Here is a 23,563-nt window from a genome sequence, read left to right on the forward strand (position 1 = left end):
TCCGCCGTCCTCACCACTCTCTGCAGAGACTTCCAGTCTGAGGCATTGCAGGCTCCCGTCCAGACAGAGATGCAGTTGGTTAGTAGGTTCTCTATAGTGCCTCTGTAGAATGTGCTGAGAATGGGGGGCGGAGGGAACTGTGCTCTTTTCATCCGACGCAAAAAGTGCATGCACTGCTGAGCTCTTTTTACAAGAGCTCCGGTGTGTAGGGACCTGGTCATATTGTCAGTTATTCGTACCCCCAGGAACTTGGTCCTGCTTACCATCTCCACTGCTGTGTCTTTGATGAAGAGTGGAGCGTGGCTGGACTGGTGCCTCCTGAAGTCCACGATGATCTCCTTGGTCTTGTCGACGTTCAGGACCAGGTTGTTGGTTCTGTTTCACCTCCTCCCTGTAGTCCATGTCGTTGTTGTCACGGGTGAGGCCCACTACTGTTGTGTGGTCCGCATACTTCACAATGTGGTTAGTAGTGGACCTGGTACAGCAGTCATGGCCCATACTATTCTTAGTTATTTTTTGCCAAAAATATCCTTCAGGATGGATGAGCGTCAGACATCAGTTTATTTGATTACATCACAAATGTACATGATCTGTCATGTTAATGTATATGATACTGTACATCATATATCTAATAGAAACTTAATAAACAAACACTGAAATCTACAGCATGACACATTTGATGACCTTCAATTTAAATTTATAAGACAGAGCTCAGGAAATAGTCCTGGCTCTGAAATGACAAATATAATCTGAGATGTTATATTTATATTACATTCCGTGGATATTTAATGTAAATAGTAAAAGTATACAACATCAGGTAAATAAGCTTTAATAATGGATTAGATTTATATACAGTAGCGTGTTTCTTGACACTCAAAGTGCTTCACAGAGAAGTGAGACTCCATCATTCATTCATTCATTTACTACACTTTATGTACTCGGGTAAGTGGGAAAGTTCCTGAAAAAGTTCCTTGTGGAAAATGGCCTATTCTTCTGGGGAGGGATGTTAGAATATTGTAAGTTGATGCACGGTGGCACAGGGGTTACAATAGAATAGAATGGACTTTATTGTCATTATATTTGCATATAATGAGATTAAGGACTCCAATTTAAGATGTGGCAGTGGAAAGAAATATGGAATGAAAATAAATCACATAAGAAGTAATAAAGATACAAAATAAGAATTGAAATAAACAGACTACTATCCAATAAAAACAATAGGCAATCCTGTACAATATACAATATACACAATACTGTACAATATACAATATACACAATACTGTACAATATACAGAGCAAAACAAGAGTATTGGAGTAATAAGTAATGATAATCGGTGTCGGACGTATTGCACTCAAAGGGTAATATTGCACAGTAGGGTATCAGGGTAGGATGCTGTGTAGGGGTGAATCATTTATTATAAGGTTGAGTTGAAGATGGTGAAGCTGTCTCTGAGCCTGTTTGTCATGGCTCTGATGCACCTGTAGCGGCTGCCTGGTGGTAGCAGGTGGAACAGGTGGAAGCCAGGGTGTGTGCTGTCCTTGGTAATGTGTTTTGCTTTGTTGAGGCAACGGGAGTTGTGTAAATCGTTCAGGGAAGGCAGGGGGGCAGCCGATTATTTTTTTGTGCAGAGTTTCTGACCCTCTGAATCGCCTTTTTGTCTGCTTCAGTGCGGCTGGCGTACCACACTGTTATGCAGTACGTCAGCGGGCTCCCGACAGCCGAGCGATAGAAGGTCACCATCCAGTTTTTTCTTCCTCAGCATCCTCAGGAAGTGGAGTCTCCGCTGGGCCTTCCGGATGACCGCAGTTGTATTTGGGGTCCAGGAGAGGTCAGCAGATATGGGGGTGCCGAGGAACCTGAAAGAGCTGACTCTCTCCACCTGCTCGCCGTTGATGTAGAAAGGGGCGGTGTTTTTCCTGAAGTCAAAGATGAGTCCCTTGGTTTTTGTGGTGTTCAGTGCCACACAGTACCCTCATTTCTGTATGCAGACTCCCCCCTCCCAGTGATTGAGTTTAAGTGTGTTGAAGAGCAATGACGTGCATGAACAGAAGCAGTGTGTCGCATGGCTCCTTCTGAATCCATCTCCTCATCCTCAGTCGACACGTTCAATCCTAAAACACACGGTGAAAATGCAAAACATTCTGAAACAGTAAGAAAATTATTATCACAAAAATTGGAACAACCTAGTTTACCTGAATTCCGCTTTTTTTATTTTTTTATTCTGATTGGAGGGAAGAGTGAGTACTTGGTCTAAAAAGGATGTGTTTTCATCACGCTTTTTGGACACAGAAACAACAACACAAAGATAATTACATTCCAATCACCTTAGTGAGGTAAGGAAACTAACATCCTTACAAGGTATTGATTACATTTAAATAAATAACCATAAATGCATAACTAATATGATACTGTAAAACTTGCTGATTGTAATTAAGTGAAAATGAAAACATGACATGTAGCTTTAAATTAAGGATCACGCCTTTTACTGCACTTGGTCTTCTGTTCCAAATATATTTATCAAAACATGCTGCAAGATCAAAGAGAAAATTAATAAATGAATATATAATGACTTGAAAAAAATAGGAATAAAGCGTGATGTGTGTTTACAGTTTGTGCACACAAAAAGTATTAGTTATAAATGTTTTCGAATGTTAATTTATCGTCAACAGTTTAATTCTCTCCATGGGATGAAAGAGGGCATCATACAGTTAGAGATGCTACCTCAGTAGAAGCATTTAAGTCCCATCTTTAAAACTCATTTGTATACTCTCGCCTTTGACAAAATACTCTAGTCGGCACATCTGCGGTCCTTCCCAAGGTTTTGCATTGTTCCCATTGGGTTGAGTTTTTTTATACCTTGATGTGAGATCTGAGCCGTGAATGTCTTTGTGGCTTGTGCAGCCCTTTGAGACATTTGTGATTTAGGGCTATATAAGTAAACTTTGATTAATTGATTGTCATTTGGCATGTTGAGTTTATGTACCTTTTAGACGTTGACGTTTGAAGTATAAAGCACAACACCAGATGATGACCAGAGTGAAGATACAGACTAATATGAAAATTGGTAGAGCCTCTGATCTTTTACCTGCACAGAAAAACAAAAATCAATCTCAAATCAACTTTTCAAAATACAAAACGCAAAACCATTGAAGTTGGCACGTTGTGTAAATGGTAAATAAAAACAGAATTCAATGATTTTGAAATACTTTTCAACATATATTGAATAGACTGCAAAGACAGGCTATGAGAAACTTATTTTATTTTTGCAAGTAATCATCAACTTAGAACTTATTGGCAGCAACACATTGCAAAAAAGTTGGCACAGGGATATTTCTACCACTGTGTTACATGGCCTTTCCTTTTAAAAACACTCAGTAAACATTTGGGAACTGAGGAGACCAATTTTTGAAGTTTTTAAGGTCGAATTCTTTCCCATTCTTGCTTGATGTACAGCTAAAGTTGTTCAACATTCCCGGGTCTCCGTTGTGGTATTTTAGGCCTCATTATGCACCACACATTTTCAATGGGTGACAGGTCTGGACTAAAGGCAGGCCAGTCTAGTACACACACTCTTTTACAATGAAGCCACGCTGTTGTAACACGTGGCTTGGCATTATCTTGTTGAAATAAGCAGGGGCGTCCATGATATTGTTGCTTGGAAGGCAACATATGTTGCTCCAAAACCTGTATGTACCTTTCAGCATTAACGGTACCTTCACAGATGTGTAAGTTACCGTATTTCCTTGAATTGCCGCCGGGCATGTAATATGCACCTTGAACTACTGCCGGGTCAAACTTGCTTCCCAAAATTATTAGCGCATGCTTACTATTACCGGCGGGTCAAATTTGTGACATCACGAGTGACACTTCCCCTGACAAACACATTTCGGGAGAACATCGGCTCTGTAACACATTATAAACGCAACATAACAATTACCCGGAATGCAATTCATCCATGACTCTCACTGCTTATATTATACACCCCGCTAGCACAAAACCCACCCCGCCCCCCCTCCCCTCCTCCGTGCGTCGGTTGAGGTGGGCGGGGTTGGGGGAGCGGGGGTGTATAATATAAGCAGTAAGAGTCATGGATGTATTGCATTCTGGGTAATTATGTTGCGTTTATAATGTTTTACAGAGCCGATGTGTTTGTCATTCTTGTTTGGTGTGGGTTCACAGTGTGGAACATATTAGTAAGAGTGTTAAACTTGTTTATATCATCACATCCTTCAGTGTAACTTGTACCACCCAGTATGCCTTCCAATCTCGTCGTGTGACGATAGAAGCAGCGAAATGCATGTGTCAATTATAGGCTATTCCATACTTGCCAACCCTCCCGGATTTTCCGGGAGAATCCCGAAATTCAGCTCCTCTCCCGGGACAAATTTCCAACCGTAAACCTCCCGAAATTCAGGCGGAGCTGGACGGAGCTGGAGGCCACGCCCCTTCCAGCTCCATGAGAACCTACTCAGCAATATTGTGACCCTCTTAAACAGGACAATACTGCCATCTGCTGTACATAGATTAGAACACAACGTTATTTATTGAAACCTGGGGGATATTCACACTATAGCCCACTCATAATGAGCTATGATATTAATATGACCCAAAATATGTTTTATACTATATGAACAACATTGTAGCGTAGGATGGGCTTCATTTGATATCTTTACTCATGGATGCCAGGAAATGCTGGCGCACTGCACGATTGTTACAAGGTTTATTGATCATGTTGATTTTATACACTGTCACATGAGCGGAAGCAATGCAGACTCAGTCAACAGCCACACGGGTCACACCGATGGTGGCCGCATAAAAAACACCAACACTGTCACAAAAATGCACCCCACTGTGAACCCACACCAAACAAGAACAACTAACGCATTTCGGGAGAACATTAGTACCGCAACGCAACATAATCACAACGGAACCAATACCCAGAACCCTTTGCAACACCAACTCTCAACGAACCCAGCTAGGTGGGGGCTGTGTAGCGTCCCGGAAGAGTTGGTGTTGCAAAGGGTTCTGGGTATTGGTTCTGTTGTGTTTGTGTTGCGTTGCGGTGCTAATGTTCTCGCGAAATGCATTTGTTGTTCTTGTTTGGTGTGGGTTCACAGTGGAGTGCATATTTGTGACAGTGTTGGTGTTGTCTATGCGGCCACCATCGGTGTGACCTGTGTGGTTGTTGACTAAACGTGCATTACTTTCACTTATGTGGATGTATTCAAAGTCCACATAATCAATAAAGCAGGTAGAGGTTGTACATACAGTGTGTCAGCATTTCTTGACATCTATGAATAATGTCATTTAATAAAAACTGTCCGATGCTACATTATATATAGTAATATAAATATATATTGTTGAAATTCACTGGAGGTCAAGTACTTCATACATACATACATATATATATATATATATATATATATATATATATATATATATATATATATATATATATATATGTATATATATACAAAATATATATGAAATACTCCCGTTGGTGAATTATACTACTCCCCTCTTAACCACGCGCCCCACCCGCGACCGCGCCCCCTACCCCCCACCTCCCGAAATCAAGGGTCTCAAGGTTGGCAAGTATGGGTTATTCCAAGCCTTCAGTGCTGAAAGTAATAACCATAATAACGTTTTTTTTTTTATTAAATGGGCTTTTCGTGATGGTATCCTCACATCACACTCAATATTTTACTGCATGCCATTGGTAAGTGCAGGGGTGAGAAGAGGTTTTAAAGTTATTAGCGCCTGCTTACTATTACCGCATGCCTTGAATAGGCGCAGGAGTGAGAAGAGGTTTTAAATTAATTAGCGCCCCGGCGGCTATTCAAGGAAATAGGTTACCCATGCCTTGTGCACTAATACACCCCCATACCATCACAGATGCTGGATTTTGAACTTTGCCCCTATAACAATCCTGATGGTTCTTTTCCTCTTTATTCCGAGGGACACGGCGTCCACAGTTTGCAAAAACAATTTGGAACAACTGCATCGGTCCATCTTAGATGAGCTCGGGCCCAGTGAAACCGGCGGCGCTTCTGGGTGTTGTTGATAACCGGCTTTCGCTTAACATAGTAGAGTTTTAACTTGCACTTATAGCTGTAGCGACCAACTGTAGTTACTGACAGTGGTTTTCTGAAGTGTTCCTGAGCCCATGTGGTGATATCTTTGACACACTGATGTCGCTTTTTGTTGCAGTACCGCTTGAGGCATCCAAGGTCACGGGCATTCAATGTTACCTGCAGTGATTTTCTCCAATTTCTTTGAACCTTTTGATGATAGAACAGGCCTTAGATGATGAAATCCCTAAATTCCTTGCAATAGCTTGTTGAGAAATGTTGTTCTTTAACTGTTTGAAAATTTGCTCACACATTTGTTCACAAAGTGGTGCCCCTCGCCCCATTTTTGTTTGTGAATGACTGAGCATTTCATGGAAGCTGCTTTTATACCCAATCATGGCACCCACCTGTTTCCAATTAGCCTGTTCACCTGTAGGATGTTCCAAATAAGTGTTTGATGAGCAGTCCTCAACTTTCTCAAGCTTTATTGCAACATGTTGCAGGCATCAAATTCCTCATGAGCTAATGTTTGCAAAAAATAATAATGTTTTCCAGTTCCAACATTAAGTATCTTGTCTTTGCAGTCTGTTCAATTGAATATAAGTTGTAAAGGATTTGCAAATCATTGTATTCTGTTTTTACGAGCCAACTTCACTGATTTTGGGGTTAGTACATTACATCCAAAATAAAATTTCAATATGTACAACCACCATTTCATAGCTGTCATTATTGATTATAATTACCCGGGAAGCAGTCCTTAGCGGTGAATGAAGCCGTTTCATTGGTCAGAGGGTTGCTGACATCACAACGATAAACTTGATCATCATCTTCATTCCTGACAGTTATTGTTAAATTTGGTCCAGTCTGCTCCTTTCCTGGTGAGCTCCACTTCAACTTTAATAAATGAGGATGTTTGGACTCTGTTGAGCACACAAGTGTCGCCTGCTTTGTGTCGCTCATCTCACAGGATATGTTGGGTTTGGATACTTTGTCTGTAAGAAAACAGAAGGATGGTCAACATGAGGTCAGATGTTTGTTTGTTTTGTTTTTGGGGTGGAGATTCATGTCGTGTTGAGTCGTGTTCACATTTGAGCTCAAATGTAACACAATCAACACTATTGTTAATGAACCTAGATTAGACAAGTTAATATTTATAGTGCTCAATATTTGTGTTAAAATGTTTATGAATGGAAATAAAAACTTACCTATAACTTCAATTTCACACTGGAAAGTATTCAGCTTGTTGTTTATGATCATTCCAAGGTGATAGTCTCCACTGTCTTCATATTTGGCGTTTTTGATGGTGAGTTCTGCAGAGACCCGGTCCAGAGTGATTCTGTTCTTGTATGAAGAAGCCACATCGTCCTCCGTGCCAGTAAACAATACCACATCATTGTCATTATGGAGCCAGATAAATCTAATAGGTTGTTCAGAGATGGATGGCATCAAGTGTATGTCCTGACCCTTCAGGAAATATTTCACATCCTGTGCAGAAACTGTGAAAGGGACATAAACAGATAAATAGTCTCCAGCTGTAGTGGTGAACCATTAAAGGCCTACTGAAATGATATTTGCCTATTTAAACGTGGATAGCAGGTCCATTCTATATGTCATACTCGATCATTTCGCGATATTGCCATATTTTTGCTGAAAGGATTTAGTAGAGAACATCGACGATAAAGTTTGCAACTTTTGGTCACTAATAAAAAAGCCCTGCCTGTACCGGAAGTAGCAGACGATGTGCGCGTGACGTCACGGGTTGTGGAGCTCCTCACATCTGAACATTGTTTACAATCATGGCCACCAGCAGCGAGAGCGATTCGGAACGAGAAAGCGACGATTTCCTCATTAATTTGAGCGAGGATGAAAGATTTGTGGATGAGGATAGTGAGAGTGAAGGACTAGGAAAAAAAAAAAGGCGAGGGCAGTGGGAGCGATTCAGATGTTATTAGACACATTTACTAGGATAATTCTGGAAAATCCCTCATCTGCTTATTGTGTTAATAGTGTTTTAGTGAGATTATATGGTACCTGAAAGTCGAAAGGGTGTGGCCACAGGTGTGGTGACCGCCAGTGTCTCCGGTGGGAGGAGGTAATATTCCGCAGCTGCAGGAGGACGCAAACTCCGCTCATGTCTACGATAAGAGCCGACTTATTAGCACAATTTTCTCACCGAAACCTGCCGATTAGGCTTAGGTCGGGAACCATGTTCGCTTGACCGCTCTGTTCCATAGTAAAGCTTCACCTTTGGGAATGTAAACAAGGAAACACAGACTGTGTTTGTGTGGCTAAAGGCAGCTGCAAAACACCGCTTTCCACCAACAGCTTTCTTCTTTGACGTCTTCATTATTAATTGAACAAATTGCAAAAGATTCAGCAACACAGATTTCCAGAATAATGTCTAATTATGCGATGAAGAGACGACTTTTAGCCGTGAGCGGTGCTGGGAGAACATGTCCGCTACCACCGGTGACATCACGCGCACGCGTCATCATACGCGTCATCATACGCGTCATCATTCCGCGACGTTTTCAACAGGATACATCCCGGGAAATTTAAAATAGCAATTTAGTAAACTAAAAAGGCCGAATTGGCATGTGTTGCCATGTTAATATTTCATCATTGATATATAAACTATCAGACTGCGTGGTCGCTAGTAGTGGGTTTCAGTAGGCCTTTAAGACCCTCTTTACAAACAAAACCCCACTACAGACTTTAGTGCCTATAAACACAGCATTATCTACTATGCACGATTGTATTGAGAGTAATTACCATACTAACAAATAAAATGTTAGCTGCACTTGTTCAAAAAGCAGTTTTTGTCACCTGCACTTTTTACCCGTCCAAAAATAATGTGATGTTATTAAATGGAGACAAGTCAAACACTGGCGCCAGGCGGAAAAAAGCCCTTCATGCTGAAACTCGTTTATTTAGGTCCCCCACAAGCTTGTCTATTGGCTCTCTGAGCTGCTTTCTGCCATCATTTAAATACGTATCATTCAAAATGGAGATAGATAATCATCCATACCTTATATCACTATTTGCAAAGTACATAAAAATACAAAATGTGTTTATTGATTTTTTTACGGAATTACATTCAGTCGTGTGCCCTGTTTTTGACGGTTTGGTCATTACAGGGGACTTAAATGTGCAAGTGGATGTAGCCAATGACAGGCATTCTAAAGAACTCAGTGTTGTCCTTGAAATATTTGGTCTTACTGGCATGTAAAGGAGTCCACCCACAGCTGTGTGCACACTCTTCATTTGATCATTGCCAAGAGTTTTCGGACTGTTTTGTCGATGCTGCTTTATTGGATAGTTTGTGTGTTTTTTTAGACTTGTCTGTTAGACCCAAACCAGCATATAGATCTGCGGTTGTTGGGGGAAGACTTATAAATGAAAGCATACAGACACAGTTTGTGGAAATGCTTAGGTTTGAAAACGCCCCGTATGTTAATGTTGATGATCTGTCGAACTTTCATATGTCAAGTGTTGTAAATGTTTTGGTTAGAATGGTTAAAAGTAGTCAAAATGTGCCACAGAGAAATGAAGACTTGGTTTGGGCACAGAAAAGGGAGTGCCGCTGAGCCCAACGGAAATGTCAAAGTCAAAGCTCCAAGTCCATTATGAGATTTACAAAGAAAAGTCAAAAGTTTTCAATCAGTCAATCAATCAAAGGTTATGGATACAGCCCTTAATCTAAAATGTCTCAAAGGGCTTCACAAACCACAACGACATCCTCAGATCAGATCCCAAATCAGTGTGTTGATGCAAAACTATTTTCTTCAGCTCAACTCAGGCAAAACCAAAACAGGTAAAACATATTTTACATTCAGTATTTGCAATGTACCTTGACATGTTGGGGACAAACTCCCTTAAAATATGTACTGTATAATCCACCATAGAAAAATGGTAAGAATATATAATGAATAGCACAAACTTGATGACCTCAATGTCGTGAGTGTAAACCTGTATTTTATACTTTGATTGATTGATACTTTTATTAGTAGATTGCACAGTACAGTACATATTCCGTACAATTGACCACTAAATGGTAACACCCGAATACGTTTTTCAACTTGTTTAAGTCGGGGTCCACATTAATCAATTCATGGTACAAAATATACTATCAACATAATACAGTCATCACACAAGTTAATCATCATAGTATGTACATTGAATTATTTACATTATTTACAATCCGGGGGGTGGGATGAGGAGCTTTGGTTGATATCAGAACTTCAGTCATAAACAATTGCATCAACAGAGAAATGTGGACATTGAAACAGTGTAGGTCTTATTTAGTAGGATATGTACAGCCAGCAGAGAACATAGTGAGTTCACATAGCATAAGAACAAGTATATACATTAGAAGTACATTTGAGTTGTTTATAATCCGGGGAGATGGGATGTGAATGGAGGAGGGTATTAGTAAAGTGTTGAAGTTGCCTGGAGGTGTTGTTTTAGTGCAGTTTTGAAGGAATATAGAGATGCACTTACTTTTACACCTGTTAGGAGTGCATTCCACATTGATGTGGCATAGAAAGAGAATGAGTTAAGACCTTTGTTAGATCGAAATCTGGGTTTAACGTGGTTTGTGGAGCTCCCCCTGGTGTTGTGGTTATGGCGGTCATTTACGTTAAGGAAGTAGTTGGACATGTACTTCGGTATCAAGGAGGTGTAGCGGATTTTATAGACCAGGCTCAGTGCAAGTTGTTTGACTCTGTCCTCCACCCTGAGCCAGCCCACTTTGGAGAAGTGGGTTGGATTGAGGTGTGATCTGGGGTGGAGGTCTAAAAGTAACCGGATTAGCTTATTCTGGGATGTTTGGAGTCTAGATTTGAGGGTTACTATTACTTATTTTATTGATAACACCATAGTTAACATGCCTGGAGCATTTTTATTGTATCTTTATCAACATGTGTTAGTTAGACTTTGCGTTTCATAGCTTTTTTTTCTCATTAATTTAGTTTGGTGGCAAAACACACAACAGGTGCAACACAACACAACATCAGATCTTTTTTCTATTCGTACAATGACTACATTTATAAAGAATTACAGGAAAAGCAACATCAGAACTTACCTGCAGTGAAAGTCCACATGAAATAGACCAGAACATGTTGGTAGTCCATTATAGACGATTCACGTCAAGCGATTTGACCAAAGTAGTTGGCTGTCTTTTGATACCTTTTCAGTCACTGAACACAGCAAACAAAATGGGTGTGATTTGTCAAAGTGAAAGCCAGATAACCTACAACACCTGAGTTTCTTATCTATTGATTTTCAAAATAAGAGCATAGCCAGAGCATTCATGGTATGTTAACACTTGTAAAGTATATGAAACAGCTGATTTAAAAATGTGGCAACCTCTAACTTGTTCCTTAAACTTTACATCAGAGTTTTGTATTTTAACATTGATACATTTCTAACTGGATGTTTTAATCTGAAATCTGAAAATCAGTATGATTGCTTTTTTATATGCATGGTGTGATGGTGCACGTCAAGATTAAAGTTTACTGGCAATATGTCTTTTATAACTCAACTGAAAAGCCTGTTTTTCTACCGCTTATAAGCAGTAGAAAATAGATGCATGGAATAAGTAAGTGAAAGGGAAAGTTTGCATAGATTTTCGACATTAACAAAATCATAAATGTGTAGGAACTTAATACTTTTCTTCACCTGATGTCAACTTTTTGTGTTTTGACATTTATAGAGAGGAACCTCCATGCAGTATTTGAATGTATAAACACTGCCCCCTACTGACCAAATTCTTAAACTTAGACTTGGACTTCCTTTTATTGTCTTTCAAATTTGGATTTTACACTATTGATAAGAACGGAATATTGTTGCATTTTCTCGTTATAGTGCAGGATGAAATAGCAATAAGGTGCAGATATAAATAAATAGATAACTGCACTGGTAAATATATTGCACTTTATAGATGTATGTTAAATTGTCTTTATATTCCAGCGAGTTAATCTGTTTTTGGGGGGATTTGAGGGGACTATTATGATGCGTTCAAGAGTTTTATGGCCTGAGGGAAGAAGTTGTTACAGAACCAGTTCTGTAACAGAAAGACAGAGAAAACAGTCCTTGGTGGGGGTGGGAGGAGTCTCTGCAGATATTCCGAGCCCTGGTCAGGCAGCGGCTTTTTGCGGTTTCCTGTACAGGAGAAAGAGGGGAACTGATGATCTTTCCGCCGTCCTCACCACTCTCTGCAGAGACTTCCAGTCTGAGGCATTGCAGGCTCCCGTCCAGACAGAGATGCAGTTGGTTAGTAGGTTCTCTATAGTGCCTCTGTAGAATGTGCTGAGAATGGGGGGCGGAGGGAACTGTGCTCTTCTCATCCGACGCAAATTAGTGCATGCACTGCTGAGCTCTTTTTACAAGAGCTCCGGTGTGTAGGGACCTGGTCATATTGTCAGTTATTCGTACCCCCAGGAACTTGGTCCTGCTTACCATCTCCACTGCTGTGTCTTTGATGAAGAGTGGAGCGTGGCTGGACTGGTGCCTCCTGAAGTCCACGATGATCTCCTTGGTCTTGTCGACGTTCAGGAGCAGGTTGTTGGTTCTGTTTCACCTCCTCCCTGTAGTCCATGTCGTTGTTGTCACGGGTGAGGCCCACTACTGTTGTGTGGTCCGCATACTTCACAATGTGGTTAGTAGTGGACCTGGTACAGCAGTCATGGCCCATACTATTCTTAGTTATTTTTTGCCAAAAATATCCTTCAGGATGGATGAGCGTCAGACATCAGTTTATTTGATTACATCACAAATGTACATGATCTGTCATGTTAATGTATATGATACTGTACATCATATTTCTAATAGATACTTAATAAACAAACACTGAATTATACAGCATGACACATTTAATGACCTTCAATTTAAATTTATATGACAGAGCTCAGGAAATAGTCCTGGCTCTGAAATGACAAATATAATCTGAGATGTTATATTTATATTACATTTCGTGGATATTTAATGTAAATAGTAAAAGTATACAACATCAGGTAAATAAGCTTTAATAATGGATTAGATTTATATACAGTAGCGTGTTTCTTGACACTCAAAGTGCTTCACAGACAAGTGAGACTCCGTCATTCATTCATTCATTTACTACACTTTATGTACTCGGGTAAGTGGGAAAGTTCCTGAAAAAGTTCCTTGTGGAAAATGGCCTATTCTTCTGGGGAGGGAAGTTAGAATATTGTAAGTTGATGCACGGTGGCACAGGGGTTACAATAGAATAGAATGGACTTTATTGTCATTATATTTGCATATAATGAGATTTAGGACTCCAATTTAAGATGTGGCAGTGGAAAGAAATATGGAATGAAAATAAATCACATAAGAAGTAATAAAGATACAAAATAGGAATTGAAATAAACGGACTACTATCCAATAAAAACAATAAGCAATCCTGTACAATATACAATATACACAATCCTGTACAATATACAATATACACAATCCTGTACAATATACAATATACACAATACTGTACAATATACAGAGCAAAACAAGAGTACTGGAGTAATAAGTAATGATAATCGGTGTCGGACGTATTGCACTCAAAGGGTAATATTGCACAGTAGGGTATCAGGGTAGGATGCTGTGTAGGGGTGAATCATTTATTATAAGGTTGAGTTCAAGATGGTGAAGCTGTCTCTGAGCCTGTTTGTTCTGGCTCTGATGCACCTGTAGCGCCTGCCTGGTGGTAGCAGGTGGAACAGGTGGAAGCCCGGGTGTGTGCTGTCCTTGGTAATGTGTTTTGCTTTGTTGAGGCAACGGGAGTTGTGTAAATCCTTCAGGGAGGGGAGGGGGGCAGCCGATGATTTTTTTTTGTGCAGAGTTTCTGACCCTCTGAATCGCCTTTTTATCTGCTTCAGTGCGGCTGGCGTACCACGCTGTTATGCAGTACGTCAGCGGGCTCTAGACAGCCGAGCGATAGAAGGTCACCATCCAGTTTTTTCTTCCTCAGCACCCTCAGGAAGTGGAGTCTCCGCTGGGCCTTCCGGATGACCGCAGTTGTATTTGGGGTCCAGGAGAGGTCAGCAGATATGGGGGTGCCGAGGAACCTGAAAGAGCTGACTCTCTCCACCTCCCAACCGTTGATGTAGAAATGGGCGGTGTTTTTCCTGACGTCAAAGATGAGTCCCTTTGTTTTTGTGGTGTTCAGTGCCACAGGTTATCCTCATTTCAGTTTGCATGTTCTCCCCGTGACTGCGTGGGTTCCCTCCAGGTACACCGGCTTCCTCCCACCTCCAAAGACATGCACCTGGGGATAGGTTGATTGGCAACACTAAATTGGCCCTAGTGTGTGAATGTGAGTGTGAATGTTGTCTATCTGTGTTGGCCCTGCGATGAAGTGGCGACTTGTCCAGGGTGTACGCCGCCTTCCGCCCGAAACCAGCTGAGATAGACTGCAGCACCCCCCGCGACCCCGTACGGTACTAGCAGTAGAAAATGGATGAATGGATGGAAGTTGATGACAGGTCATGTTGCTGACCTCCATTTTTGTTTCAAGATGGCCTTTTAGCATAAATGGCTTCAGTTACTCTTTTTTTTTCTAATCTTTGAAGAATGAATTGACTTTATTCAATTTGTAATTATTCTCTCGCTGAAATCGTTCTTCTTTTTGAGATGTACATTTCTTTCATGTGTAGAAATGGTTCCCGACCAACTGTTGCTTCGTCTTCTAATTCCTGAAAGTTCAGTGATAGTGTGTGAGATTGGTAAAGAGAAAGTACGTGCAGGAAAAGAAGCAGTGAGTCGCATGGCTCCTTCTGATACCATCTCCTTATCCTCAGTCGACACGTTCAATCCTAAAACACACGGTGAACATGCAAAACATTCTGAAACAGTAGGAAAATTATTATCACAAAAATTGGAACTACGTAGTTTACCTGAATTGCGCTTTTTCCGCTTTTTCCGCTTTTTTCTTTTTTTATTCTGATTGGCGGGAAGAGTGAGTACTTTGTCTAAGAAGGATGTCTTTTCATCACGCTCTTTGGACACAGAAACAACAACACAAAGATAATTACATTCCAATCACCTTAGTGAGGTAAGGAAACTAACATCCTTACAAGGTATTGATTACATTGAAATAAATAACCATGAATGCATAACTAATATGATACTGTAAAACTTGCTGATTGTAATGAAGTGAAAATGAAAACATGACATGTAGCTTTAAATTAAGGATCATACCTTTTACTGCACTTGGTCTTCTGTTCCAAATATATTTATCAAAACATGCTGCAAGATCAAAGAGAAAATTAATAAATGAATATATAATGACTTGAAAAAAATAGGAATAAAGCGTGATGTGTGTTTACAGTTTGTGCACACAAAAAGTATTAGTTATAAATGTTTTTGATTGTACATGATATTAATTTATCGTCAACAGTTTAATTCTCTCCATGGGATGAAAGAGGGCATCATACAGTTAGAGATGCTACCTCAGTAGAAGCATTTAAGTCCCATCTTTAAAACTCATTTGTATACTCTCGCCTTTGACAAAATACTCTAGTCGGCACATCTGCGGTCCTTTCCAAGGTTTTGCATTGTTCCCATTGGGTTGAGTTTTTTATACCCTGATGTGAGATCTGAGTCATTAATGTCTTTGTGTATTGTGCAGCCCTTTGAGACATTTGTGATTTAGGGCTATATAAGTAAACTTCGATTAATTGATTGTCATTTGGCATGTTGAGTTTATGTACCTTTCAGAAAATGACGTTTGAAGTATAAAGCACAACACCAGATGATGACCAGAGTGAAGATACAGACTAATATGATAATTGGTAGAGCCTCTGATCTTTTACCTGCACAGAAAAACAAAAATCAAACTCAAATCAACTTTTGAAAATACAAAACGCAAAACCATTGAAGTTGGCATGTTGTGTAAATGGTAAATAAAAACAGAATTCAATGATTTTCAAATACTTTTCAACATATATTGAATAGACTGCAAAGACAGGATATGAGAAACTTATTTTATTTTTGCAAGTAATCATCAACTTAGAACTTATTGGCAGCAACACATTGCAAAAAACTTGGCACAGGGATATTTCTACCACTGTGTTCCATGGCCTTTCCTTTTAAAAACACTCAGTAAACGTTTGAGAACTGAGGAGACCAATTTTTTAAGCTTTTAAGGTCGAATTCTTTCCCATTCTTGCTTGATGTACAGCTAAAGTTGTTCAACATTCCCGGGTCTCCGTTGTGGTATTTTAGGCTTCATATTGCACCACACATTTTCAATGGGTGACAGGTCTGGACTAAAGGCAGGCCAGTCTAATACACACACTCTTTTACAATGAAGCCACGCTGTTGTAACACGTGGCTTGGCATTATCTTGTTGAAATAAGCAGGGGCGTCCATGATATTGTTGCTTGGAAGGCAACATATGTTGCTCCAAAACCTGTATGTACCTTTCAGCATTAACGGTGCCTTCACAGATGTGTAAGTTACCGTATTTCCTTGAATTGCCGCCGGGCATGTAATATGCGCCTTGAACTACTGCCGGGTCAAATTTGCTTCCCAAAATTATTAGCGCATGCTTACTATTACCGCCGGGTCAAATTTGTGACATCGCGAGTGACACTTCCCCTGACAAACACATTTCGGGAGAACATCGGCTCTGTAACACATTATAAACGCAACATAACAATTACCCGGAATGCAATTCATCCATGACTCTTACTGCTTATATTATACACCCCGCTAGCACCAAACCCACCCCGCCCCCCCTCCCCTCCTCCGTGCGTCGGTTGAGGTGGGCGGGGTTGGGGGAGCGGGGGTGTATAATATAAGCAGTAAGGGTCATGGATGCATTGCATTCTGGGTAATTATGTTGCGTTTATAATGTTTTACCGAGCTGATGTGTTTGTCATTCTTGTTTGGTGTGGGTTCACAGTGTGGAACATATTAGTAAGAGTGTTAAACTTGTTTATATCATCACATCCTTCAGTGTAACTTGTACCACCCAGTATGCCTTCCAATCTCGTCGTGTGACGATAGAAGCAGCGAAATGCATGTGTCAATTATAGGCTATTCCATACTTGCCAACCCTCCCGGATTTTCCGGGAGAATCCCGAAATTCAGCTCCTCTCCCGGGACAAATTTCCAACCGTAAACCTCCCGAAATTCAGGCGGAGCTGGACGGAGCTGGAGGCCACGCCCCTTCCAGCTCCATGAGAACCTACTCAGCAATATTGTGACCCTCTTAAACAGGACAATACTGCCATCTGCTGTACATAGATTAGAACACAACGTTATTTATTGAAACCTGGGGGATATTCACACTATAGCCCACTCATAATGAGCTATGATATTAATATGACACAAAATATGTTTTATACTATATGAACAACATTGTAGCGTAAGATGGGCTTCATTTGACATCTTTACTCATGGATGCCAGGAAATGCTGGCGCACTGCACGATTGTTACAAGGTTTATTGATCATGTTGATTTTATACACTGTCACATGAGCGGAAGCAATGCAGACTTAGTCAACAGCCACACGGGTCACACCGATGGTGGCCGCATAAACAACACCAACACTGTCACAAAAATGCACCCCACTGTGAACCCACACCAAACAAGAACAACTAACGCATTTCGGGAGAACATTAGTACCGCAACGCAACATAATCACAACGGAACCAATACCCAGAACCCTTTGCAACACCGACTCTCAACGAACCCAGCTAGGTGGGGGCTGTGTAGCGTCCCGGAAGAGTTGGTGTTGCAAAGGGTTCTGGGTATTGGTTCTGTTGTGTTTATGTTGCATTGCGGTGCTAATGTTCTCCCGAAATGCATTTGTTGTTCTTGTTTGGTGTGGGTTCACAGTGGAGTGCATATTTGTGACAGTGTTGGTGTTGTCTATGCGGCCACCATCGGTGTGACCTGTGTGGCTGTTGACTAAACGTGCATTACTTTCACTTATGTGGATGTATTCAAAGTCCACATAATCAATAAAGCAGGTAGAGGTTGTACATACAGTGTGTCAGCATTTCTTGACATCTATGAATAATGTCATTTAATAAAAACTGTCCGATGCTACATTATATATAGTAATATAAATATATATTGTTGAAATTCACTGGAGGTCAAGTACTTCATACATACATACATATATATACAATGGATGTCCGCTAACTTTTTGCAACTCAATGCCAAAAAAACGGAAATGCTGATTATCGGTCCTGCTAGACACCGAACTCTATTTAATAATACAACTCTAACATTTGACAACCAAACAATTAAACAAGGCGACACGGTAAAGAATCTGGGTATTATCTTCGACCCAACTCTCTCCTTTGAGGCACACATTAAAAGCGTTACTAAAACGGCCTTCTTTCATCTCCGTAATATCGCTAAAATTCGCTCCATTCTGTCCACTAAGGACGCTGAGATCATTATCCATGCGTTTGTTACGTCTCGCCTCGACTACTGTAACGTATTATTTTCGGGTCTCCCCATGTCTAGCATTAAAAGATTACAGTTGGTACAAAATGCGGCTGCTAGACTTTTGACAAGAACAAGAAAGTTTGATCACATTACGCCTGTACTGGCTCACCTGCACTGGCTTCCTGTGCACTTAAGATGTGACTTTAAGGTTTTACTACTTACGTATAAAATACTACACGGTCTAGCTCCATCCTATCTTGCCGATTGTATTGTACCATATGTCCCGGCAAGAAATCTGCGTTCAAAGGATTCCGGCTTGTTAGTGATTCCCAAAGCCCAAAAAAAGTCTGCGGGCTATAGAGCGTTTTCCGTTCGGGCTCCAGTACTCTGGAATGCCCTCCCGGTAACAGTTCGAGATGCCACCTCAGTAGAAGCATTTAAGTCTCACCTTAAAACTCATTTGTATACTGTAGCCTTTAAATAGACTCCCTTTTTAGACCAGTTGATCTGCTGTTTCTTTTCTTTTTCTTCTATGTCCCACTCTCCCCTGTGGAGGGGGTCCGGTCCGATCCGGTGGCCATGTACTGCTTGCCTGTGTATCGGCTGGGGACATCTCTGCGCTGCTGATCCGCCTCGACATCTCTGCGCTGCTGATCCGCCTCCGCTTGGGATGGTTTCCTGCTGGCTCCGCTGTGAACGGGACTCTCGCTGCTGAGTTGGACCCGCTTTGGACTGGACTCTCGCGACTGTGTTGGATCCATTGTGGATTGAACTTTCACAGTATCATGTTAGACCCGCTCGACATCCATTGCTTTCCTCCTCTCTAAGGTTCTCATAATCATTATTGTCACAGACGTCCCACTGGATCATTATTGTCACCGATGTCCCACTGGGTGTGAGTTTTCCTTGCCCTTATGTGGGCCTACCGAGGATGTCGTGGTGGTTTGTGCAGCCCTTTGAGACACTAGTGATTTAGGGCTATATAAGTAAACATTGATTGATTGATTGATATATATATATATATATATATATATATATATATATATATATATATATATATATATATATATATATATATATATATACACATATATGTATATATATACAAAATATATATGAAATACTCCCGTTGGTGAATTATACTACTCCCCTCTTAACCACGCGCCCCACCCGCGACCGCACCCCCAACCCCCCACCTCCCGAAATCGAGGGTCTCAAGGTTGGCAAGTATGGGTTATTCCAAGCCTTCAGTGCTGAAAGTAATAAACATAATAACGTTTTTTTTTTTTAATTAAATGTGCTTTTCGTGATGGTATCCTCACATCACACTCAATATTTTACTGCATGCCATTGGTAAGTGCAGGGGTGAGAAGAGGTTTTAAAGTTATTAGCGCCTGCTTACTATTACCGCATGCCTTGAATAGGCGCAGGAGTGAGAAGAGGTTTTAAATTAATTAGCGCCCCGGCGGCTATTCAAGGAAATAGGGTACCCATGCCTTGTGCACTAATACACCCCCATACCATCACAGATGCTGGATTTTGAACTTTGCCCCTATAACAATCCTGATGGTTCTTTTCCTCTTTGTTCCGAGGGACACGGCGTCCACAGTTTGCAAAAACAATTTGGAACAACTGCATCGGTCCATCTTAGATGAGCTCGGGCCCAGTGAAACCGGCGGCGCTTCTGGGTGTTGTTGATAACCGGCTTTCGCTTAACATAGTAGAGTTTTAACTTGCACTTATAGCTGTAGCGACCAACTGTAGTTACTGACAGTGGTTTTCTGAAGTGTTCCTGAGCCCATGTGGTGATATCTTTGACACACTGATGTCGCTTTTTGTTGCAGTACCGCTTGAGGCATCCAAGGTCACGGGCATTCAATGTTACCTGCAGTGATTTTCTCCAATTTCTTTGAACCTTTTGATGATAGAACAGGCCTTAGATGATGAAATCCCTAAATTCCTTGCAATAGCTTGTTGAGAAATGTTGTTCTTTAACTGTTTGAAAATTTGCTCACACATTTGTTCACAAAGTGGTGCCCCTCGCCCCATTTTTGTTTGTGAATGACTGAGCATGTCATGGAAGCTGCTTTTATACCCAATCATGGCACCCACCTGTTTCCAATTAGCCTGTTCACCTGTAGGATGTTCCAAATAAGTGTTTGATGAGCAGTCCTCAACTTTCTCAAGCTTTATTGCAACATGTTGCAGGCATCAAATTCCTCATGAGCTAATGTTTGCAAAAAATAATAATGTTTTCCAGTTCCAACATTAAGTATCTTGTCTTTGCAGTCTGTTCAATTGAATATAAGTTGTAAAGGATTTGCAAATCATTGTATTCTGTTTTTACGAGCCAACTTCACTGATTTTGGGGTTAGTACATTACATCCAAAATAAAATTTCAATATGTACAACCACCATTTCATAGCTGTCATTATTGATTATAATTACCCGGGAAGCAGTCCTTAGCGGTGAATGAAGCCGTTTCATTGGTCAGAGGGTTGCTGACATCACAACGATAAACTTGATCATCATCTTCATTCCTGACAGTTATTGTTAAATTTGGTCCAGTCTGCTCCTTTCCTGGTGAGCTCCACTTCAACTTTAATAAATGAGGATGTTTGGACTCTGTTGAGCACACAAGTGTCGCCTGCTTTGTGTCGCTCATCTCACAGGATATGTTGGGTTTGGATACTTTGTCTGTAAGAAAACAGAAGGATGGTCAACATGAGGTCAGATGTTTGTTTGTTTTGTTTTTGGGGTGGAGATTCATGTCGTGTTGAGTCGTGTTCACATTTGAGCTCAAATGTAACACAATCAACACTATTGTTAATGAACCTAGATTAGACAAGTTAATATTTATAGTGCTCAATATTTGTGTTAAAATGTTTATGAATGGAAATGTAAACTTACCTATAACTTCAATTCTATACAGCAAAGTAGCAAGCTCGTTGTTTATGTTCATTTCTAGGAAATATTTACCACTGTCTTCATATGTGGCGTTTTTGATGGTGAGTTCTGCAGAGACCCGGTCCAGAGTGATTCTGTTCTTGTGTGAAGAAGCCACATACTTCTCCGTGCCAGTAGAAAATACCACATCTTTTTCATTATGTTGCCAGAAAATTAAAATAGGTTGTTCAGAGATGGATGGCATCAAGTGTATGTCCTGACCCTTCAGGAAATATTTCACATCCTGTGCAACAACTGTGAAAGGGACATAAACAGATAAATAGTCTTCAGCTGTAGTGGTGCACCATTAAGAGCAATTTTTATATACAAAAACCCACAACAAAAGAGACTTCATCGCCTATAAACACAGCATTATCTACTATGCACGATTGTATTGAGAGTAATTACCATACTAACAAATAACATGTTACCTGCACTTTTTCAAAAAGCAGTTTTTGTCACCTGCACTTTTTACTGTCCAAAAATAATGTGATGTTATTAAATGGAGACAAGTCAAACACTGGCGCCAGGCGGAAAAAAGCCCCTCATGCTGAAACTCGTTTATTTAGGTCCCCCACAAGCTTGTCTATTGGCTCTCTGGGCTGCTTTCTGCCATCATTTAAATACGTATCATTCAAAATGGAGATAGATAATCATCCATACCTTATATTACTATTTGCAAAGTACATAAAAATACAAAATGTGTTTATTGATTTTTTTACGGAATTACATTCAGTCGTGTGCCCTGTTTTTGAAGGTTTGGTCATTACAGGGGACTTAAATGTGCAAGTGGATGTAGCCAATGACAGGCATGCTAAAGAACTCAGTGTTGTCCTTGAAATATTTGGTCTAACTGGCATGTAAAGGAGTCCACCCACAGCTGTGTGCACACTCTTCATTTGATCATTGCCAAGAGTTTTCGGACTGTTTTGTCGATGCTGCTTTATTGGATAGTTTGTGTGTTTTATTTGACTTGTCTGTTAGACCCAAACCAGCATATAGATCTGCGGTTGTTGGGGGAAGACTTATAAATGAAAGCATACAGACACAGTTTGTGGAAATGCTTAGGTTTGAAAACGCCCCGTATGTTAATGTTGATGATCTGTCGAACTTTCATATGTCAAGTGTTGTAAATGTTTTGGTTAGAATGGTTAAAAGTAGTCAAAATGCGCCACAGAGAAATGATGACCTGGTTTGGGCACAGAAAAGGGAGTGCCGCTGAGCCCAACGGAAATGTCAAAGTCAAAGCTCCAAGTCCATTATGAGATTTACAAAGAAACGTCAAATGTTTTCAATAAGTCAATCAATCAAAGGTTATGGATACAGCCCTTAATCTAAAATGTCTCAAAGGGCTTCACAAACCACAACGACATCCTCAGAATGGATCCCAAATCAGTGTGTTGATGCAAAACTATTTTCTTCAGCTCAACTCAGACAAAACCAAAACAGGTAAAACATATTTTACATTCAGTATTTGCAATGTACCTTGACATGTTGGGAACAAACTCCCTTAAAATAAACATCAGAACTTACCTGCAGTGAAAGTCCACATGAAATAGACCAGAACATGTTGGTAGTCCATTATAGACGATTCACGTCAACTGATTTGACCAAAGTCGTTTCCGGTCTTTTGGTGGCTTTTCAGTCACTGAACACAGCAAACAAAATGGGTGTGATTTGTCAAAGTGAAAGCCAGATAACCTTCAACACATGAGTTTCTTAGCTATTGATTTTCAAAATAAGAGCATAGCCAGAGCATTCATGGTATGTTAACACTTGTAAAGTTCCTTAAACTTTACATCAGAGTTTTGTATTTTAACATCGATAAATTTCTAACTGGATGTTTTAATCTGAAATCTGAAAATCAGTATGATTGCTTTTTTATATGCATGGTGTGATGGTGCACGTCAAGATTAAAGTTCACTGGCAATATGTCTTTTATAACTCAACTGAAAAGCCTGTTTTTCTACCGCTTACCGGGGATAAGCGGTAGAAAATAGATGGATGGAATAAGTAAGTGAAAGTGAAAGTTTGCATAGATTTTCGACATTAACAAAATCATTAAATGTGTAGGAACTTAATACTTTTCTCCACCATATTTCAACTTTTTGTGTTTTGACATTTA

At 40.4% G+C, this 23,563-nt stretch overlaps 2 protein-coding genes and 1 long non-coding RNA gene across 4 annotated transcripts in view; all 3 read right to left on the reverse strand.

Moving 5' to 3' along the window:
- LOC133547854 (CD48 antigen-like) overlaps positions 1-23,563 on the reverse strand; it is a 53,877-nt gene that overhangs the window by 19,487 nt on the left and 10,827 nt on the right. The gene's annotated exons all lie outside the window — the stretch shown is intronic.
- LOC133547910 (uncharacterized) lies at positions 543-7,098 on the reverse strand. The gene is made up of 3 exons (XR_009805669.1): positions 6,816-7,098; positions 2,985-3,086; positions 543-2,112 (listed from the first exon to the last, which is right to left on the reverse strand). It is a non-coding gene; the product is annotated as an uncharacterized LOC133547910 (long non-coding RNA).
- On the reverse strand, positions 12,811-23,109 carry LOC133547764 (uncharacterized). Its single transcript, XM_061893309.1, has 7 exons — positions 22,972-23,109; positions 21,403-21,693; positions 20,941-21,189; positions 15,798-15,899; positions 15,286-15,333; positions 14,982-15,083; positions 12,811-14,900 (listed from the first exon to the last, which is right to left on the reverse strand). The coding sequence occupies exons 1-7, from the start codon at positions 23,018-23,020 to the stop codon at positions 14,674-14,676; spliced, it is 1,068 nt and encodes a 355-aa protein (XP_061749293.1). The 5' UTR covers positions 23,021-23,109; the 3' UTR covers positions 12,811-14,673.

This window comes from Nerophis ophidion, linkage group LG02 (genome assembly GCF_033978795.1).
Source record: "Nerophis ophidion isolate RoL-2023_Sa linkage group LG02, RoL_Noph_v1.0, whole genome shotgun sequence".
Lineage (NCBI taxonomy): Eukaryota > Metazoa > Chordata > Actinopteri > Syngnathiformes > Syngnathidae > Nerophis > Nerophis ophidion.

Excerpts from the sequence above, each read along its gene's own strand:
- LOC133547764 (XM_061893309.1), bottom strand. The coding sequence starts at position 23,020 with ATGGACTACCAACATGTTCTGGTCTATTTCATGTGGACTTTCACTGCA. Across the intron at positions 15,900-20,940 it reads CGCTAAGGACTGCTTCCCGG|GTAAAAGATCAGAGGCTCTA; the intron begins GTAATTATAATC and ends TTTTCTGTGCAG. Across the intron at positions 14,901-14,981 it reads GCGGAAAAAGCGCAATTCAG|GATTGAACGTGTCGACTGAG; the intron begins GTAAACTACGTA and ends CGTGTGTTTTAG.